Source organism: Felis catus, chromosome A2, assembly GCF_018350175.1.
Source record: "Felis catus isolate Fca126 chromosome A2, F.catus_Fca126_mat1.0, whole genome shotgun sequence".
NCBI lineage: Eukaryota > Metazoa > Chordata > Mammalia > Carnivora > Felidae > Felis > Felis catus.
In genome coordinates, this window is record NC_058369.1 from 154,276,311 (window position 1) to 154,292,094 (window position 15,784).

Sequence of the window (15,784 nt, forward strand, 5' to 3'; positions counted from 1 at the left end):
TGCCACGTTAGCCTGGACTGAGAAGGGGCCAGAATGGCCGTAAGATCAAGCCAGCTGAAAAGGTAACAGGAGACTGTGTCTCCTCAGAGCACATGGGTCCAGGAAGTGTCAAAGGAGCCCCTCTTTGAGTGACAAGTGCTTCCTCCCTCACTGTGAAATCCTGTTCTCTAAAATCCTAGGCTCTTGGAAACTCTGTTGTTTGAAGTTATGTTGGTATAAATCTCTTCCGGAGAGCCTGAGTCATGATGACACAGGGACGCAGCCTCAGGTTATCAAGTGCACCGCCTCGGATGAGGGGTTTCTGAACACAAACTCCCCCTTCACTGCACCTCCATGATGTCTGAGGAAACAGGCCCCTGGGTCCGCTCTGCAATTCAGACCTGACCTAGACCCTCTGCACCCAGGCTGGCTCCGTCCACGGAGACCCTGCTTCATTTATAATTCCACCTAAACGCCACCCACCCTCTCCAAATCCTCTCTTGCCCTCGGTTTGGGGTTTTCTGGGTGTGGTCTGGCCTCCCTCACTGCAATGAACAGCAAGCCCAACTGCGTCAGACTATCTCCCTGGAATCCTGGTCTGACTGGGCCAGGACACCGTGGCTTACCCTTCGCTAGGCTGAACTGGCAAGACGTGGGCCATCCTGTTGTTAAGCTTTGGCACCACGTCACTAAGTGCTTTGTGACATCGGACAACTCATTTTACTTTGGGCTGGCTCTGTGTGACCCAGTCATACCAGCTCCCCCAATGGTAACCCATGGCGGGAAGAAGTCAGAGGTCGCTCAGGATGCGTCCTGCCGCGAGGGGGCTGGGGCTCTGTGGGCGGGGTGAGGGGCCCCAGCGGTGACCTGCTACCGGGCTGGGGAACGGAGGGGATGGCACTGACGTGCTGGCTGCTGGGACAGGATCAGGAGGCACTCACCTGGCTGAGATTGAGAGGCTGCTGCTGCTGGAAATGCGGTCCCGGCCGCTGTTGCCGGTAGGCGATGGCTCCGGACGAGCTCCCTGAAGAGTGACCGCTGGTGGAGGTCACGTTGCTGGAGGACTTGGACTTGTAGGACGAGTGCTGGCCAGTGTTGGCTGTGTGAGGAGGAGCGACAGGTCACAGAGGGATCACACGTCCTCCGCTGCCCAGAAGACCCTGCCCCTCCAGGAAACAACGGTGGTCTTCTGGGAAGGAATGGGTTCCCAAGACTGGCCCATCAAAGTCAGCCTCGTCTCCCCTGGACCCAGTTAAGAGTCTGCCCCGAGTCTGGACGGGCCCCTGGGCTTTGGCTCGCCCCAGGGGTTAGGAGCCCGTCCCAGCTTGCTGGACTTTAGGATTCTCATCTGGTGACATGGAAAAGCACAAGGAGAGTGTAATGCAGGAAAGGAGGAGAGGTCTCTGTAGCTCTTCGTGCCCCATGGGGCTTGTCTGCTGAGACCCAGAGACACAGTGACACATAAGCTGGGCACAGATAAACAAGCCTCAGAAAGAGGACCACACACGTCCTGAGGGAAAAACAACTCATGGTTGCTAGTGTGAACTAGGCGGGTATGAATGAAGATGCTAAGTATGAATGAAGCATCCACCGGGGAGCAGGCAGGCTCTTGCCGTAACTGGCGTGGATCAATTCCATTACAGATCTCAGGGTGGTGAAACCAAAGTCAAGGAGGAGATGGCCAGGGCCAGCAAGAGGGAACACTGAGTAACTGCTGAAGGAGAGAAACACGAAGAGTGAAGGTTTGGGACACCGGCAACTTGGGGATGGGAGACGGGGGTGCGCACTGAAGTCCACGAGGAGCCTCCCTGCCCCACAGGCAGCAGAACGCCCTCCCCCCACCCCCACCCCGGAGAGCGAGGGCTGCCTCACTGGGGAGGGAGGTGGTGGGTCCTACCAGGGACCCCCAGATCTGTGCTTTGGCACCTGTGGGTCTTCTCCTCCCACCCACTGAATCAGAACCCCAAGGGGAGGTGCCTGGGAATCTGTATTAGTAATAAGCGCCCCAGGAGAGGAGGCAGCCAGGCCCTGGCGTACGGAGCTATGCTAAAGTCAAACCCATATAGACTCTCAAGGGCCTTCCAAAACCTGGGGGGTTGAGGGGTTTGGGGGACCCACTGCAGGGTAAGAGAAGGACAGCCGCGGGGCGCCTGGGTGGCGCAGTCGGTTAAGCGTCCGACTTCAGCCAGGTCCCGATCTCGCGGTCCATGAGTTCGAGCCCCGCGTCGGGCTCTGGGCTGATGGCTCAGAGCCTGGAGCCTGTTTCCGATTCTGTGTCTCCCTCTCTCTCTGCCCCTCCCCTGTTCATGCTTTGTCTCTCTCTGTCCAAAAAAAAAAAAAAAAAAAGAGAAGGACAGCCACAAATGTCGGCCATTGGCAGGGCCTGGTTTCTCCCCTTTGCTCAGCCGCAGTGCTACTGTGGTGGGGCCAGAGTCCTTGCTGGTCAGTAGCAGGCCACAACTGTGCTTGCTGTGTGGGCCCCAGCGGGGGAGGCTGTCTCTCTGTCCCTACTTCCAACTTTCCGGGCACTGCGTGGTGATTATATTTGAAGGAAAACCCTGAGCTCGAGTTATCCGTAGCTTGAGTCTACAGTGAAGAGGTTAGAAGTTGTAGATGAAATGGTGTGACAGAGCCCAGCATGCACCTCTTACCAGCACTGCGGGGACAGGGAATGGGGGGCTGGGTCAGAGAAGGGGACCTCCAGATAAGGGGTGGGGTCTTGTGAGGGACCAAGACATTAAGATGGGGAGCCAGACTCCTGCGAGGTCCAGCCGCATGGCCTTGGTCGACTTAATTAATCTCTTGGTGCTTCCATTTTCGCATCCGGAAAACTGGGAGAATAATGTTAACTCTATAGGGTGGTCATGAGGTTCATATGAGTTAATGTACATAGAACGCTTAGTGTCTGTCATGTGTTAAGCTCTTAAATGCATTGGCTATTGTTAATATCTTTCTTATTGAGCCTTGTCTCCTGGCTAAAGCTGACGCTCAAGGAACAGGTGTCTCCTCCAAGCCGGGACAACCAAATCCTGTCTCCTGGAAATGGGAAGCCGGAAGCCTGGGAGTCACCGGGTCAGGGTGAGGCAGTGCCCCAGAAAGCAGGCGTTGGGCCTCCAACGGCCCAGGTCTTAGGAGTTCTGGCTCCTGCCCAGCCTGGGATGTAGTTGTTGAACTTTGCCTCAGCTCTCTTAATTCCTTCCAATACATTATGGGTCTGAGGGCGTAAGTATAGAGTTCATTCAGCTGCCTTCCAAAGGAGCCTTAACTAACCCAAGAGACCTGGGAAGGTTATGTGAGAAATCCCCAGGGCTCCTTCCTGAGCTCAGAACCACAGGAGGGGTAAGTTCTGTGAGAAAACGGACAGCGGTCTGCACAGCATTTGTTGTGACTTGAGCCCAGGGAACACCTGGCTGGCTACAACCCGTTCACACCTCAGCCTCTGTGGGCCACCTGGGCACCAGGAAGCTGGAGAAGGCTGCCGTTCGGATTTTTCTGAGCCTGGGTGTTTCTCAACACCACAGGCTGGGGACAAGCAGGCACCGGAATGAAGTTCCTTCCTGCCTCTTACCTGTCACTAGAAAGACTCTGCAGCATGTCCCCACAGGGGAAAATAAATCTCTCTTCACAGTGGAAAGTTAGACCATGGGGTTCCCCGGAGGCAGCAGCACTGGTTGCTTTAGAACCAGTAGTGTTACCGCGGGGAATGACCTCCCCCGCTCCAACCTTTTTTTTTTTTTTTTTTGGTTGGAAATATCCCTCAGAGACTCTCAGCCGTTCAGACAGCACGCAGTCCTTGTGGAAAGACAGTGGGGTAAGACCTCTGAGCCGCCCCACCGCCCACAGGCACAGAGCGTGATGGGCCGAGGATGGAACCGGTTAATGTAACCTGAAAGGCGTGAAATGCGGCTCCACAGAGCTGTCCTCTCTTGCCTTGGTGGCTTCTCAAGACACACAACTGCTGTTACGCTGGCAAAGCTGGCCCTCAGCCTCTTCACTCGTCTCCACCAGGGGTTGGACCAGGTGGTCTTAAAGTTTCAGTAACTCTCCTCAAAATTTTGTCACCTCCCATGGAATGGCACCAGCATCAAAGCCTGACAAAGCTCCAAGCTGGAAGATTTCTTTCTTTTTTTTTTTTTTTTTTAAACATCTTTCTTTCTTTCCTTATGTTTATTTTTGAGAGAGAGTGTGTGTGTGTGTGTGTGTGCACACGCGCGTGCACGCGTGAGGGTAGGGGAGGGGCAGAGAGAGAGGGGGCACAGAGGATTTGAAACAGGCTCAGCACTGCCAGCAGAGGGCCTGATGCAGGGCTTGAACTCACGAACTGCAAGATCATGACCTGAGCTGAAGTTAGACGCTTAACTGACTGAGCCACCCAGGTGCCCCCACGCTGGAAGATTTCCAACCTGCGGAAATCTGGCCGCTGTCTCATGCATCCTTCATCTCGTTTTAAAAGGCCAAGACACATTTAGCACCAGCCACCTTTAAAAACAAATGAATTCGTAGATGACCTCAAGAAGATCCGTCTTGAGCCATTATCCATCTTTTAAAGGGATCATTACTGTGACAGAGTCCCCCTGGGATGTCTCAGAACAGGGGTATTCCCGACATAACAGAGTAACAAAAATCACCGTCTCATGGTTGCAGGTCTCAATCCCTGATCGGAAATCCCTGGGGCCACACATTCATTTTTGAAATGCAGAAGTTTAGGTTTTAGAAAGGTTCAATGCATTAGGTTACCCCCAGCAGAGCCTTGGGCACCACTTTGTAATCAAAGACGTGAAGATTCTTGCTCCAAAACACAGGGATATTTCACTAAGGGGCACAAATGACTACGACAAAGAGACTGTGCACGGCCCCTCGTTGACTCAGGCCAGGTTTCACCACCAATGAGTTTGCTATAAAGTTAAAATTTGGTGTTCAGAGTTTTTTGGATTGCAGATGAGGAAGGACTATCTCCTCTTCCTGTTCGATAAAAGGGCCGGGCCTCCTTAAGGGTTTCAACAACACAGTCTCGAGACCTGCTGATGAAGCAGGAAAGCCCTTCCCACTAAACTGTGTGCACCACAGGCTGCATCTTTTTTTGTTTTGTTTTTCAGATTTTGTTTTTTTTTAAGTAATCCCAACATGGGGCTTGAACTCCCAACCCTGAGATCCAGAGTCGCATGTTCTTCTACTGACTGAGCCAGCCAGGTGGCCTCTCAAAAGCTGCAGTCTTAAGCCGGTGTGTGTAAGGCTACCTGAGGGCTTGAGGGTCCATGGCGATAAAGACTTAAGGGGTCAATTTCCAGATTCCCAATTTGCAAATGTATCTTTTCCTGAACTGATTTACCAGCACTAACATCTACTGGTTTTCCTTTCCCACCTTCTCTCTCACATCCACAGTCTCCTATTCCTTCTGGAAAGTTAATATGGTGTGTTGCCTCCAGGCATGCAAAGCCTGACCAGCTCCTGAGGGGCAGATAGTCCCCTGATATCAAAGCCAAGCCTTGTGCAGTAAGAAACACGGAAGGCTGTCCAGCCTTACCTTATTCAGGCTGCAGACGCTTTTGTAAACTCCCCACCCTATCCATCCATTCACGAAATAAAATTCGGAAGTGAGGCGGTGGTCACCGGGAAGGTGTGACAGAGGTGAGAGCGGCTTTGGCTGCCTGGCCGAGGAAGAACAGCTGCTCACTAGGGGGTAAGGTGGGGTGCCGGGACCGGGGGAGTTGACTGTGCAGCTCCAAGGTCTTAACAAACATTTAAAGTACTTCAGTAATGACGCGACATACACAACGTGACAGAAGTGATATCTTTGCCAGGATGTGAACTTAAAAACATGCGATGGATATCGTTTTAAACATTGAAGGGTTATATGAGCAGCACAGTATGAGGGCCGCTGCTCTGAGGAGTCCTCTCTCCTGGGCAAACCACTTTGACTGTCTTACGGGTTCCTTTGGTCCTAGAGAGTGTTGCTTTCTGCCAAGGTTACTACTAAAACCCTTGCCTGGGAGAGAAAGAGGGTTCTGGAAGAGAGATATCCTGTGTCCCACACTATGCGGGCCGGCCTATGGTGCTGGGCTGGGAAAGTTCCTACGGACCCCATCCTCAATTCTGCTCTTCCCTCTCAGGGGCAGAACCAGAGTGGCCCATGACTAGTGGGTCTCACACGTGGCGACCACCCCAAGAAGGTTCCAAGGTCTCCTGCAGCAGGTGACACAGATGGGTGTCTTTCCTGGTGAATAGCTCCCTGAATCTTTTTTTTTTTTTTTTTTTAAAGAAAATGTCTATTTTGTGTGTGCGTGTGCGTGTGTGTGTGTGTGAGAGAGAGAGAGAGAGAGAGAGAACAAGAAAACGAATGGGGGAGGAGGGGCAGAGAGAGGGAGACAGAGGCTCAAACTCACAAACCACAAGACAGCGACCCGAGCCAAAGTTGGACGCTTAACTGACTGGGCCAGCCAGGGGCCCCAACAGCTCCCTGAATCTAAGCAAGGTCTTTTTTTTGGCAGTTTGTTCCTCTGTCCTTCTAAACAGTGCTTTCGTGAAGGTGCTGCCTTGGATGGGCTGGTGACGGTCTGTGGCGGGGAAGCGGATGGCTTTTGGTTTGTTCCCCAAATTCTGCCACTGGTGAGCGTGAACAAGGGAGTCACTGAAGAGATGCCACCAAACGTGGGCAGAGCCACTAAGTTTCCTTGGAAGGTTACGTTCTCGGTCTTTATTCTAGAGCGCACTTGTCAGGGCGAGCCTCCAGGGGATGGAAGGACTCCTTTTTCTCAAGCACCGTGTAAGCAAACAAACACACCCGCCCGGACCTCTCCTCCCAACAGTGAGCACCGAGGCAATGCCGAGCCGAACCTCCTTGTCATCCTCACCTGCCAAGACTCAGAGAAAGTTCTTTCCACCCAGGAAGCTGCTCTACCACTAGGGCTTCTTCCTGCTAAAAGTCAGTCAGGAACTCCCTAAAACAGGGGTCATCGCCGACCCGTGGATAAGGAACCGGGTGGCTTTTGTTTCGTCCATATCAACCTAGTCAAAGGGAGAGCCACTGTAAAGGTGGCAAGGTATTAATTATAGAACTGAAAACTGAAAACGCTGCTTATGCAAAGTGATGGTGAGCAGAATCCTACCCTGGCTGCCTGAGCGAGACCCTCGTGGGGAGGATCGACCATAACCCGGTGCTTATCAGCCTCACACAACACGATTGCCAATAGCAGGCAAACGGGCAAAGCAGTGTGCAGAGAGAGGTTCCCGGCCTGCCCTGGCCCCAAGTTACCTGGCCCCAGGCTATCACATTCCACCAACACTTCGCTGGCCTGGGTTTTTAGGGGTGGCACGATGATAGTCCGGGGGTTCCCAGTGCAGTGATTCTCCAGGCTCCCCTTGGTGTCAAAGGTGTTGGCGTGGTGCCCAGTGCGGTGCTGCACGGAGTAGGGGCTGGTGTTGCTGGAGGAGTCGGAGTAGGGAGAGTCGTGGACTGTGACGCAACTGATGACGTTTTTTCTCTGCTTGGAGACAGTGCTGAAAATGGAAAGGGAGAAATCAGAACCACGAGAAAGCTGTGAAGTGAGACACCAGCCGGCGTTCCAGAACTGGCCTGTGGGACAAGCCCCTCTCTGTGTTCCAGGACAGGGCTGGGGAGCGGGGCAGGAGAGGGAGTAGGAACGGGGAGGGTGGGCACACAAGTGTCACCTGTCCAACCGGCAGCAAGCGGACATGTGAAGACACGAGAAAGGGGCTGGAGCTGGGCCCACAGGCACTTCTGGAATCTGGAGAGAAGCTTCCAGGTGGGCCTGGACTTCCCCCCAACGCCCTTCCCACAGCAGAGCTAAGCAGAACTGCAGGGGAGGCGCCTGTAGCCCAGAGCTGTGTGGAAACACCCCCTGAGCCACCAGAAGGGGACATCTCAGCAAGTAGAGAGAGCCCAGCAAGACCCTGGCACCCCGAGGCCCCGGTTTGGGAGGACATCGCTGGGAGCGGAGCACCATCAGCTTAGGCTCGGGGCCTGGGACACCCCGCAAACTGAGGCAGGGAGCAAGGTGTTCGAGAGGGAGCAGGATGCAGACAGAGGGGCGGATAAAGAGGGAGGGTCTGAGGAGGTTGACCACACAACGCAGCTCTGACATGCCGAGAGACAGAAGTCGGGAGCTGGCCGTGACACTCTCAGCCACCTCTCTGCTGTGCGGTATTATGTGGGATGACTCTGTGGCAAAGGCCACCAGGACATCTGAGAGTCCCCTTCTCAGGGGAGGCCTGGCCCTCCTGTAGCTTCCCTCCTGCCAGGGCCCAGGACAAGGGAGGGGACGACACTGTGCCTACTGAGGTCAGAAGGGCTCCCGTGGGGATGATGCCTACAAAAGAGTTGCCTGGACTCTCCTGTATCTGAAACTTCATTCTTTGCTGACGGGGAGGAACCAGCCCTGGAGGGCTCTTGGCCAGCACACATTTTCTCTCCTGAGATATTTATGCATGCGCGGCTACTAGGGGAACCAATTCCGTCTGCCTCCAGGATGGGCTGGTGGGATGATGGATGTGGAATTTGTTGCTTATTGTGAAGGTTGTAAAAATGGATTCCATCTATTTTTATATACTGATCATCTATTTTTAAGAAATATCGATCACCCCAAGTAAGACGGTCAGTTTCCAACTGATTTGCTAAGAGAAGAAGCTGCTATTTATGGAGTGCCTAATGGAACCACAACCCCCTGAGGTGTCTCGCCCAAGGTCACACGGTCAGTCACGGGCCAGACTCTTTCCAAGATAGGTCTCTGCCACCCTAAGGGCAGCAGAGAAGTGGATGAGCTCAAGCACCCCAGGCAGCCGGGCAGAAAGAAGCTAAGTGGAAGGACACGAGGCAGGTAGCCTACAAAAGGCTGGAGGGCTGAGAGGTGAGCCCACGGAAGGTCTGAGCCCCTGCGCCCCAAGGCCTGACGCTACTGACATCTGGGCTGAATAATTCTTCTAGTGGCTGTACGTTGTGTCCTTCTTGGTTCAGGGTAGAAATGTCCCTTCCTAACAGTGTCTGTGGGTAAGAACACGGGCCCTGCGGCCAGGGGCCTCCCTTCGGCGTGTGGCTGTGGGCAGCTAGCTGCTCAGCCTCTGAGTGACTGTCTCATCATCAGTCAAATGTGGATAACGGCAGCACTTACGCATACAGGCTTACGTTGAGAAGTGAGAAAACCCACAGGATGTGCTGTGAATGGCTTGCAACACATAGTAAGCAGAGGTTAGCCGTCAGGATCGCTATTGTTGTGCTGCCTCAGTTAACATGTGAAAACAGGTTTGCAAGAACAGATCTAGGCAAAGTGATTTCTAGCAAAGTATGGACTCAACGGAGAAGTTTCTAGTCTGTGAATAAACCAGAAGACTGATATGAAAGAAATTAAAACTCATTAGTCAGAGATCTTGGAGATCTGGGGTAGGTGCCATGGGGAATTCCTGCACAAAGAAATATAATACATGCCTCTGCCCTGGAGGTGATTACAATTTCAGTGGGGGACTGTGTAAAAACATGACAAGTTAAACAGTAAAAGCTTTAAAATAATCGGTTAAAGAGAATAATGGATGTCACAAAGCCTTCTGTGATGAACTGTCAAATGAGTCGTGCAGATGGTAATTGTTAAGAACTCAAAAGGAGGCGAGGAATGAATTGACTGCATATATTTACGGCTCTTCACGTTAACTTTGATAAGATACATTTTAATTAATAAAGACCGACACTTCCCACTTAGAACAGTTGAAATGCAAAAAATCCACATGCTTGCTCCTCACAAAGCTAAACGCAGAATTACCACAGGACCCAGCGATTCCACTCCTGGCTATGTACGCAAAGGAACCGAAAGCCGGGACTCGACAGAAATTCATTCGCCAGTGTTCACAGTAGCATGATACACACCAGCCAAAAGGTGGAAATAGCCTAGGTGTCCATTAACGGATGAATGCACGAGCAAAATTTGGTACATCCACACCGTGGAATATTAGCCATAAAGACCAACAGAGTCCCAACGCATGCTACGATATAGATGACCCCTGGAAACATGCTAAGTGAAAGAAGCCAGATACAAAGGGACAAATATTGTATGACTCCACTTACATAAGGTACTTGGAATAACCAAATTCATAGGGAAAGTAGATTCAAGGTTACCAGGGGTTAGGGAAGGGAGGAAATGGGGAGTTCTTACTTAATGGGTACAGAGTTTCTGTTTGGGGTGATGACAAAATTCTGGAAATGGTGCTGATGGTTGCACACATTGTGAGCGTACTTAATGTCCCTGAATTCTATACCTGAGAGACAACAAAGCAGATGGGATTAGTGGGGAGGGGGGAGGGAGGGTGGAAGCAGGTGGAGGGCACCGAGACCTGGCGCAAAACCTAGAAAGTGGGGAACCAGGAAAAAGTGTCTGAGGTTGTGGAATGAGGAGGGAGCGTTGTCTTAGAAAGGAAGGGGCGCCTGGGTGGCTCAGTCGGTTGGGCGTCCAACCTCGGCTCAGGTCATGATCTCACAGTTCATGAGTTCGTTTGAGCCCCGCGTCGGGCTCTGTGCTGACGGCTGGGAGCCTGGAGCCTGCTTCAGATTCTGCGTCTCCCTCTCTCCTTGCCCCTCCCCCGTCACACTCTGTCTCTCTCTCTCTCTCTCTCTCTCTCAAAAATAAGGATTATTTAAAAAAAAAAAAAAAAAAGACAAGACTTGAAGCCATTTTCTGTGGTCGGAGGGAGGGAGTGGATGATGGAAACGACTGCCTGTGCATGGTCTGCTGTGTATTAAGATGTTACTAAAGGAACCCCCCCTTCCCATACGACGCACACGCCATCACAAAGTGCTCCCGGTTCCTGAGGGGACGCAGGGACTTGTGCTGCCCCGTCCTTCACTCAGCTTCCGCCACCGTCAGTTGTGCATAACTGACGCACACACACGGCGGCTCATCGGGTCCCCTCGCCAGACGCAGACGTGTCCTGCTGCAGGTGCACAGCCCGTGGGTGATGAACCCCACATGAAGAACAGAGCCTGGCTTCCAAATGTGTCTCGGGGGCTGGTGTTCGCTCTGGTCCTGGCTCCACTGTCCATTCATCACCTGGACAGTGGCCTGATATCAGCACGACCCTGGGCATCCCTCCACTGCCAACTTGCCCTGAAACCCACCAGGGAAAGTGGCACGAAGGGATCCATTGTGAGGGCCCCACAAAAATGCATTATTGAAGGCATTTAAAAGAGGATTTGGTTTACTCCTAATTCGGAGAGGAAATCAGTCTCCTCAGTAAGTGTACCTTCTATGTAGACCCAGACATGGCCAGTTTCTGCTGACCAGATCCTCCTCGGGTTCTGGGTAGTTTAGAAAACAAGCAAACACACGCACACCAGTGATTTCAGCCAAACTGGAATAAAATTCAAAATGGATGTATTTAAATTCTCACTTTTCAATTTAAATTGTGGAGCAGCTTCACCTCAGCGTGAGTCAGAATCTAAACACACAACGGGCCACTTGGCGGATCAGTGGGCTTCTTACCGAAGAAGAATGAGTTGCTGGCAAAGGTCTTATAGCAGCGGACAGCTTCGTCTGGAAGACCTGGGAGAATTTAGGGCCGGCTCCTGACGGAAACCCCCTAGGGAGGGAGCCTTTCCGCCAGAGGCTGAGGGTCCCGCACGTCAGAGCCTTGATATCCACCAAGGAGTGTGGGATAAGATCTCTATGAACGGTTCATGGGTCTCATCCTTTGTTTTCAGAGTTGACAAGTCCCTCTGCCTGATGAGCAAATAGGTCGACACAGTCCAGGGCTAACTTACCTACCTTTTTGGATTTGCCTCTGACCGGTTTGGAAAAGGTGAATCAGTTTTGACAGCTCCGTTTTTACTCTCCTCTACCGTTAAAGATCTCTGTGCTCTAACTGAATACACTATGCAGATTCGACAACGAATGGGAAGCAGTTATTTCAATGAGTCACTTTAACAATGAGCACCCATGTGACATTTATTACTACGGATTCTTTAGGCTCATTTATACTGATTCTATCGGGATTCATTCCACTAGTGTCTAATTATTACTGATCGTTTATCAATCTCATCATGAATTGAGAATCGGGCGTAGAATGAGAAATCTATGCTTAAGTGGCCTCGGCAGAACATCACTTCCGAATGAAGAGCAGAGCTTCCAGAATTCCACAACTGCATTGTGTTGTGATGGCGATAGCTGATGTTCATCATTTTTAAACGATGACAAGAAACGAAGGGCTAGGAGCCACAGAAATCAGCCCCGAAGGAGGAAACCTTGCTGGAGGAGCGGATGCTAGCCTGTGACTCCTCCCCGTAGGCCCCTATCTGGAGCGTGTCTCTGATTTCTGCTTGCCAATCTCAGTCAACCTCATCCTTCGAGACCAGGGTCAAGACTCATCTCCACTAACAAACTTTCCATGACGTACTTCACCGCCCCGATTCCACGGTCAATGCCGTATGTGATAAAAACCGGGCGTCTCTTACAACACTGATTAATAGTCATAGGCAGCGTTTATAGGATGCGCGGCGGCTGTTCGAAGTACTTCACAGACATTGATCTCTGATCCTCACAGCAAGACAGTGCAGTAAAGAACATTCCAATTCTGACTTTAACAATACTTAACATGGGATCCACCCTCTCGATCAGATTTTAAGTACACAGTACCACGTGGTTGACTATGGCTGCAGGGTCGGTAGCACAGCGCATCTCTGAAGCTCGTTCATCTGGCTCAACTCAGAGCCGCTGACAACAGAGATTCCTCTGCTTAAGTCTACGAGTTGACTATTTTTAGGAACCTTGTGTTAAGAGGTTTTTTGCTCATTGTAGAATTTCCTTCTTTTTCAGGCTGAACAGCATTCCATTGTATGTACCTGTCATGTTTTCTTTACCCCTCATCTGTCTGCCCATATGATGGACACTCAGGCTGTTTCCACCTCTTGGCTGTTGTGAGTAACGTAGCAATGGACATGGGAGTGTGCAGATGTCTCTTCAAGATCCCGATCCTGCTCTTTTGGATAAATGCTTAGAAGTGAGATTGCTGGATCAATGGTAGCTCTGTTGTTAATTTTTTGGAGGAACCTCAATCCTGTTTCTCATAGCAGCTGCCTGTTTACACTGCGTTCCCACCAACAGTGTGCAAGGGCTACAATCTCCCCATAGCCTTGCCCATACTTCTCTTCTGTTCTTTTGATGACAGCTATTCTGATAGGTGTAAGGTGATACTTGGTTGTGGTTTTTGATTTGTGTTTCCCTGATCGTTAGTGATGTTAAGCATTTTTTTCATAAAGCTGGCCACTTACGTGTCTTAAGAAATAACTACTCAAGGGCGCCTGGGTGGCTCAGTCGGTTAAGCATCTGACTCTTGATTTTGGCTCAGGTCATGATCTTATGGTTTGTGGGATCAAGCCCTGCATTGGGCTCTGTGGTGATAGCATGCAGCCTGCTTGGGATTTTCTCTCTCCCTCTCTGCCCCTCGCCCTCTCAAGCACGCACACGCTCTCTCTCTCAAAATAAATAAGCTTAAAAAAACATCTATTCAAGTTCTTAGCCCATTTTGTAGACACGTTTAGTTTTTTTGCTATTGAGTTATCGTGAGCATGCTCTCATTTTGTCCCTATGCCACTTCCCTTTTACCCCACCTTTCCTACCCACAAGCCCTGAAAATGTAAACTGAGTGTAACGCCTCTTTGTGGTTCCGGTGACAGTGTTCTTCTCTAAGCACGGGACATCTAAGCACAGGGCATGGAGTCCTTCACACTGACAGGCGTCTCAGCTGATGGAGAGGAGGGCTGCTGGCTCTACCACTTTCACGGGGATGCGTGTGGCTCGCTGTCCTATTCCCACACCCCCTCCACCCAGTTAGAAATACACGGCTGAGTACGTTTAATCTGCCCTTGTGAGGACAGGGACCAGAAGCTGATACTTCCAGGCTAATGTGCTCCTTGTGATATATTTCTTAGCTCTCAATTTGAAGTCATCAGTGAGAACAACAACAACAAAAAAAAAAAACAAAAAGAAAAAACCCTACATTTTAAATTTGGCACATACGTTCAAGTGATGTTATTTACATGTTTGAAAAAAAATTTTTTTAATGCTTATTCATTTTTTGAGAGACAGAGAGAGACACAGCATGAGTGGGGAAGGGGCAGAGAGAGGGAGACTCAGAATCTGAAGCAGGCTCCAGGCTCTGAGCTGTCAGCACAGGGCCCAATGTGGGGCTTGAACTCACGAACTGAGAGATCATGACCTGAGCCGATGTCGGACGCTCAACTGACTGAGCCACCCAGGCACCCTATTTACATGTTTATATCTATATGTAGGTCTCTCTCTTACCACACACACACACACACACACACACACACACACACACACACCAGCAGGAAGACAGTCTTGCAAGACCACCTTCCTGAGAAATCGGAAGCAAGCAAGGTGTGGATGAGCCACGGGCCCGGTCTCCACCACACCACACACAGTACAAGCATGGTACTCCTTCTCCTTCCACTTCCTTCTACAATCCAGCCACCGAACACCGCTCTGCCCGTGTGACACCCAGCACTGTCCCGCCCCTCTTCCCTCTGGCCTGTGGAAGCTCCCATCAGTCAGTGATGGCCTGGTCACAGGCTGCAGTGTTAGGACAGGCTGCTGGGAATGGTTGGGTGGAGGGTCCCTTCTTCAAGATGCTGCCCTTTCGTAAAAGGCAGCCCATTGGCCACACTACTCAACCCACGGGGGTGTTGTGAAGGCACAGAAGAGGATGTAGAGATGATGCGTTGAGGTCAGCTTGACAAGACACCTGTCTGTCTCCTGAAGGGAGTCGGATGACTGAGAACTCCTCCAACCTGGGGCTGCGTTGCAACTTAAAACTGCAAAATTTGAGGAGGGCGCCTGTTGGGATGAGCCCTGGGTGTTGCATGGAAACCAATTTGACAATAAATTCCATATTAAAAAAACAAAACAAAACTGCAAAACAACAAAAGCCCCTTCTCATGATGCCACATGTTGGGTTCCGGTCTCTTCTCTGAGGCTCACAAACCAGGAGCACGAGTAGAGGAGTGGTATGGCTGCAGGTGGCCAAGGACGTGGGGTCCACCTTGGGGTGGCTCCGCCTGGCTGGTAACACCTGAGTGTGGGTGTTCCCCTCTGCCAAGGACACGTCAGTCTTTCAGGCCCAACTCTTTTGCGCGGCAGCTTATCGGTGTCCTGACTATGCCTTTTGTCTGCAGTTATGGGTCCAGAATTGCAATTTCGTGGAAAGAAGAACATTTAGGGTCAAATAGTTTTTATACAAACATTTTAAGAGTGATCCCTATCTGAAATACTGAGTGATGTTAATGAAGCAACTTTCTTAAAGTTTACATTTTGGTGACACCGGTGGTAATACTCTGGAGCGGCCGCCTACACGCACAAAGGGATGCAGGACGTCACAGAGCCCTGCTGACCTCAGGAGATGAAAACCTGTCTACCAGAAATATCCCGGTAACCGAATGAAGGAATACATGAAGGAATGGTTTCTAGCTGATCAGTCGACATGAGCCACTCTGGTCACACATTTTAAAAACTACCCTCGTGGGGCGTCTGGGTGGCTCAGTCAGTTAAGCGTCCGACTCTTGACTCGGGCTCAGGTCATGATCTCGCAGTTTGTGAATCGAGCCCCGCATCGGGCTCCACACGGACAGTGAGGAGCCTGCTTGGGATTCCGTCTCTCCCTCTCTCTCTCTCTCTCTCTCTCTCAAAATAAATAAAAATAAACTCAAAAAAAAACTTCTTAAAAAAAAACTATCCTCATGACTGAAGCCTGTGTGATACGGCCTCTAAAGGGCAGTTTCAGCACAAGGCAAGGT

At 51.1% G+C, this 15,784-nt stretch overlaps 1 protein-coding gene and 1 long non-coding RNA gene across 10 annotated transcripts in view; one reads left to right on the top strand and one right to left on the bottom strand.

The window, feature by feature from the left end:
- Positions 1 to 15,784, bottom strand: part of HIPK2 (homeodomain interacting protein kinase 2) — a 190,266-nt gene that overhangs the window by 12,306 nt on the left and 162,176 nt on the right. For all 7 annotated transcript variants that reach the window (XM_045052836.1, XM_023250619.2, XM_023250618.2 and 4 more), the window contains exons 13-14: positions 7,232 to 7,476; positions 921 to 1,078 (exon numbers count right to left, since the gene is read on the bottom strand). In XM_045052836.1, the coding sequence (XP_044908771.1) occupies positions 921 to 1,078; positions 7,232 to 7,476 (403 nt within the window). The remainder of the gene's footprint in view (positions 1 to 920; positions 1,079 to 7,231; positions 7,477 to 15,784) is intronic.
- On the top strand, positions 1,075 to 4,085 carry LOC102900795. Of its 3 annotated transcripts, none has more exons than XR_006594643.1 (3): positions 1,075 to 1,721; positions 2,942 to 3,057; positions 3,741 to 4,085. It is a non-coding gene; the product is annotated as an uncharacterized LOC102900795 (long non-coding RNA). The 3 variants fall into 3 exon arrangements; XR_006594642.1 differs by having other exon boundaries at positions 2,961 to 3,057; XR_002153987.3 differs by lacking the exon at positions 1,075 to 1,721 and having other exon boundaries at positions 2,286 to 3,057.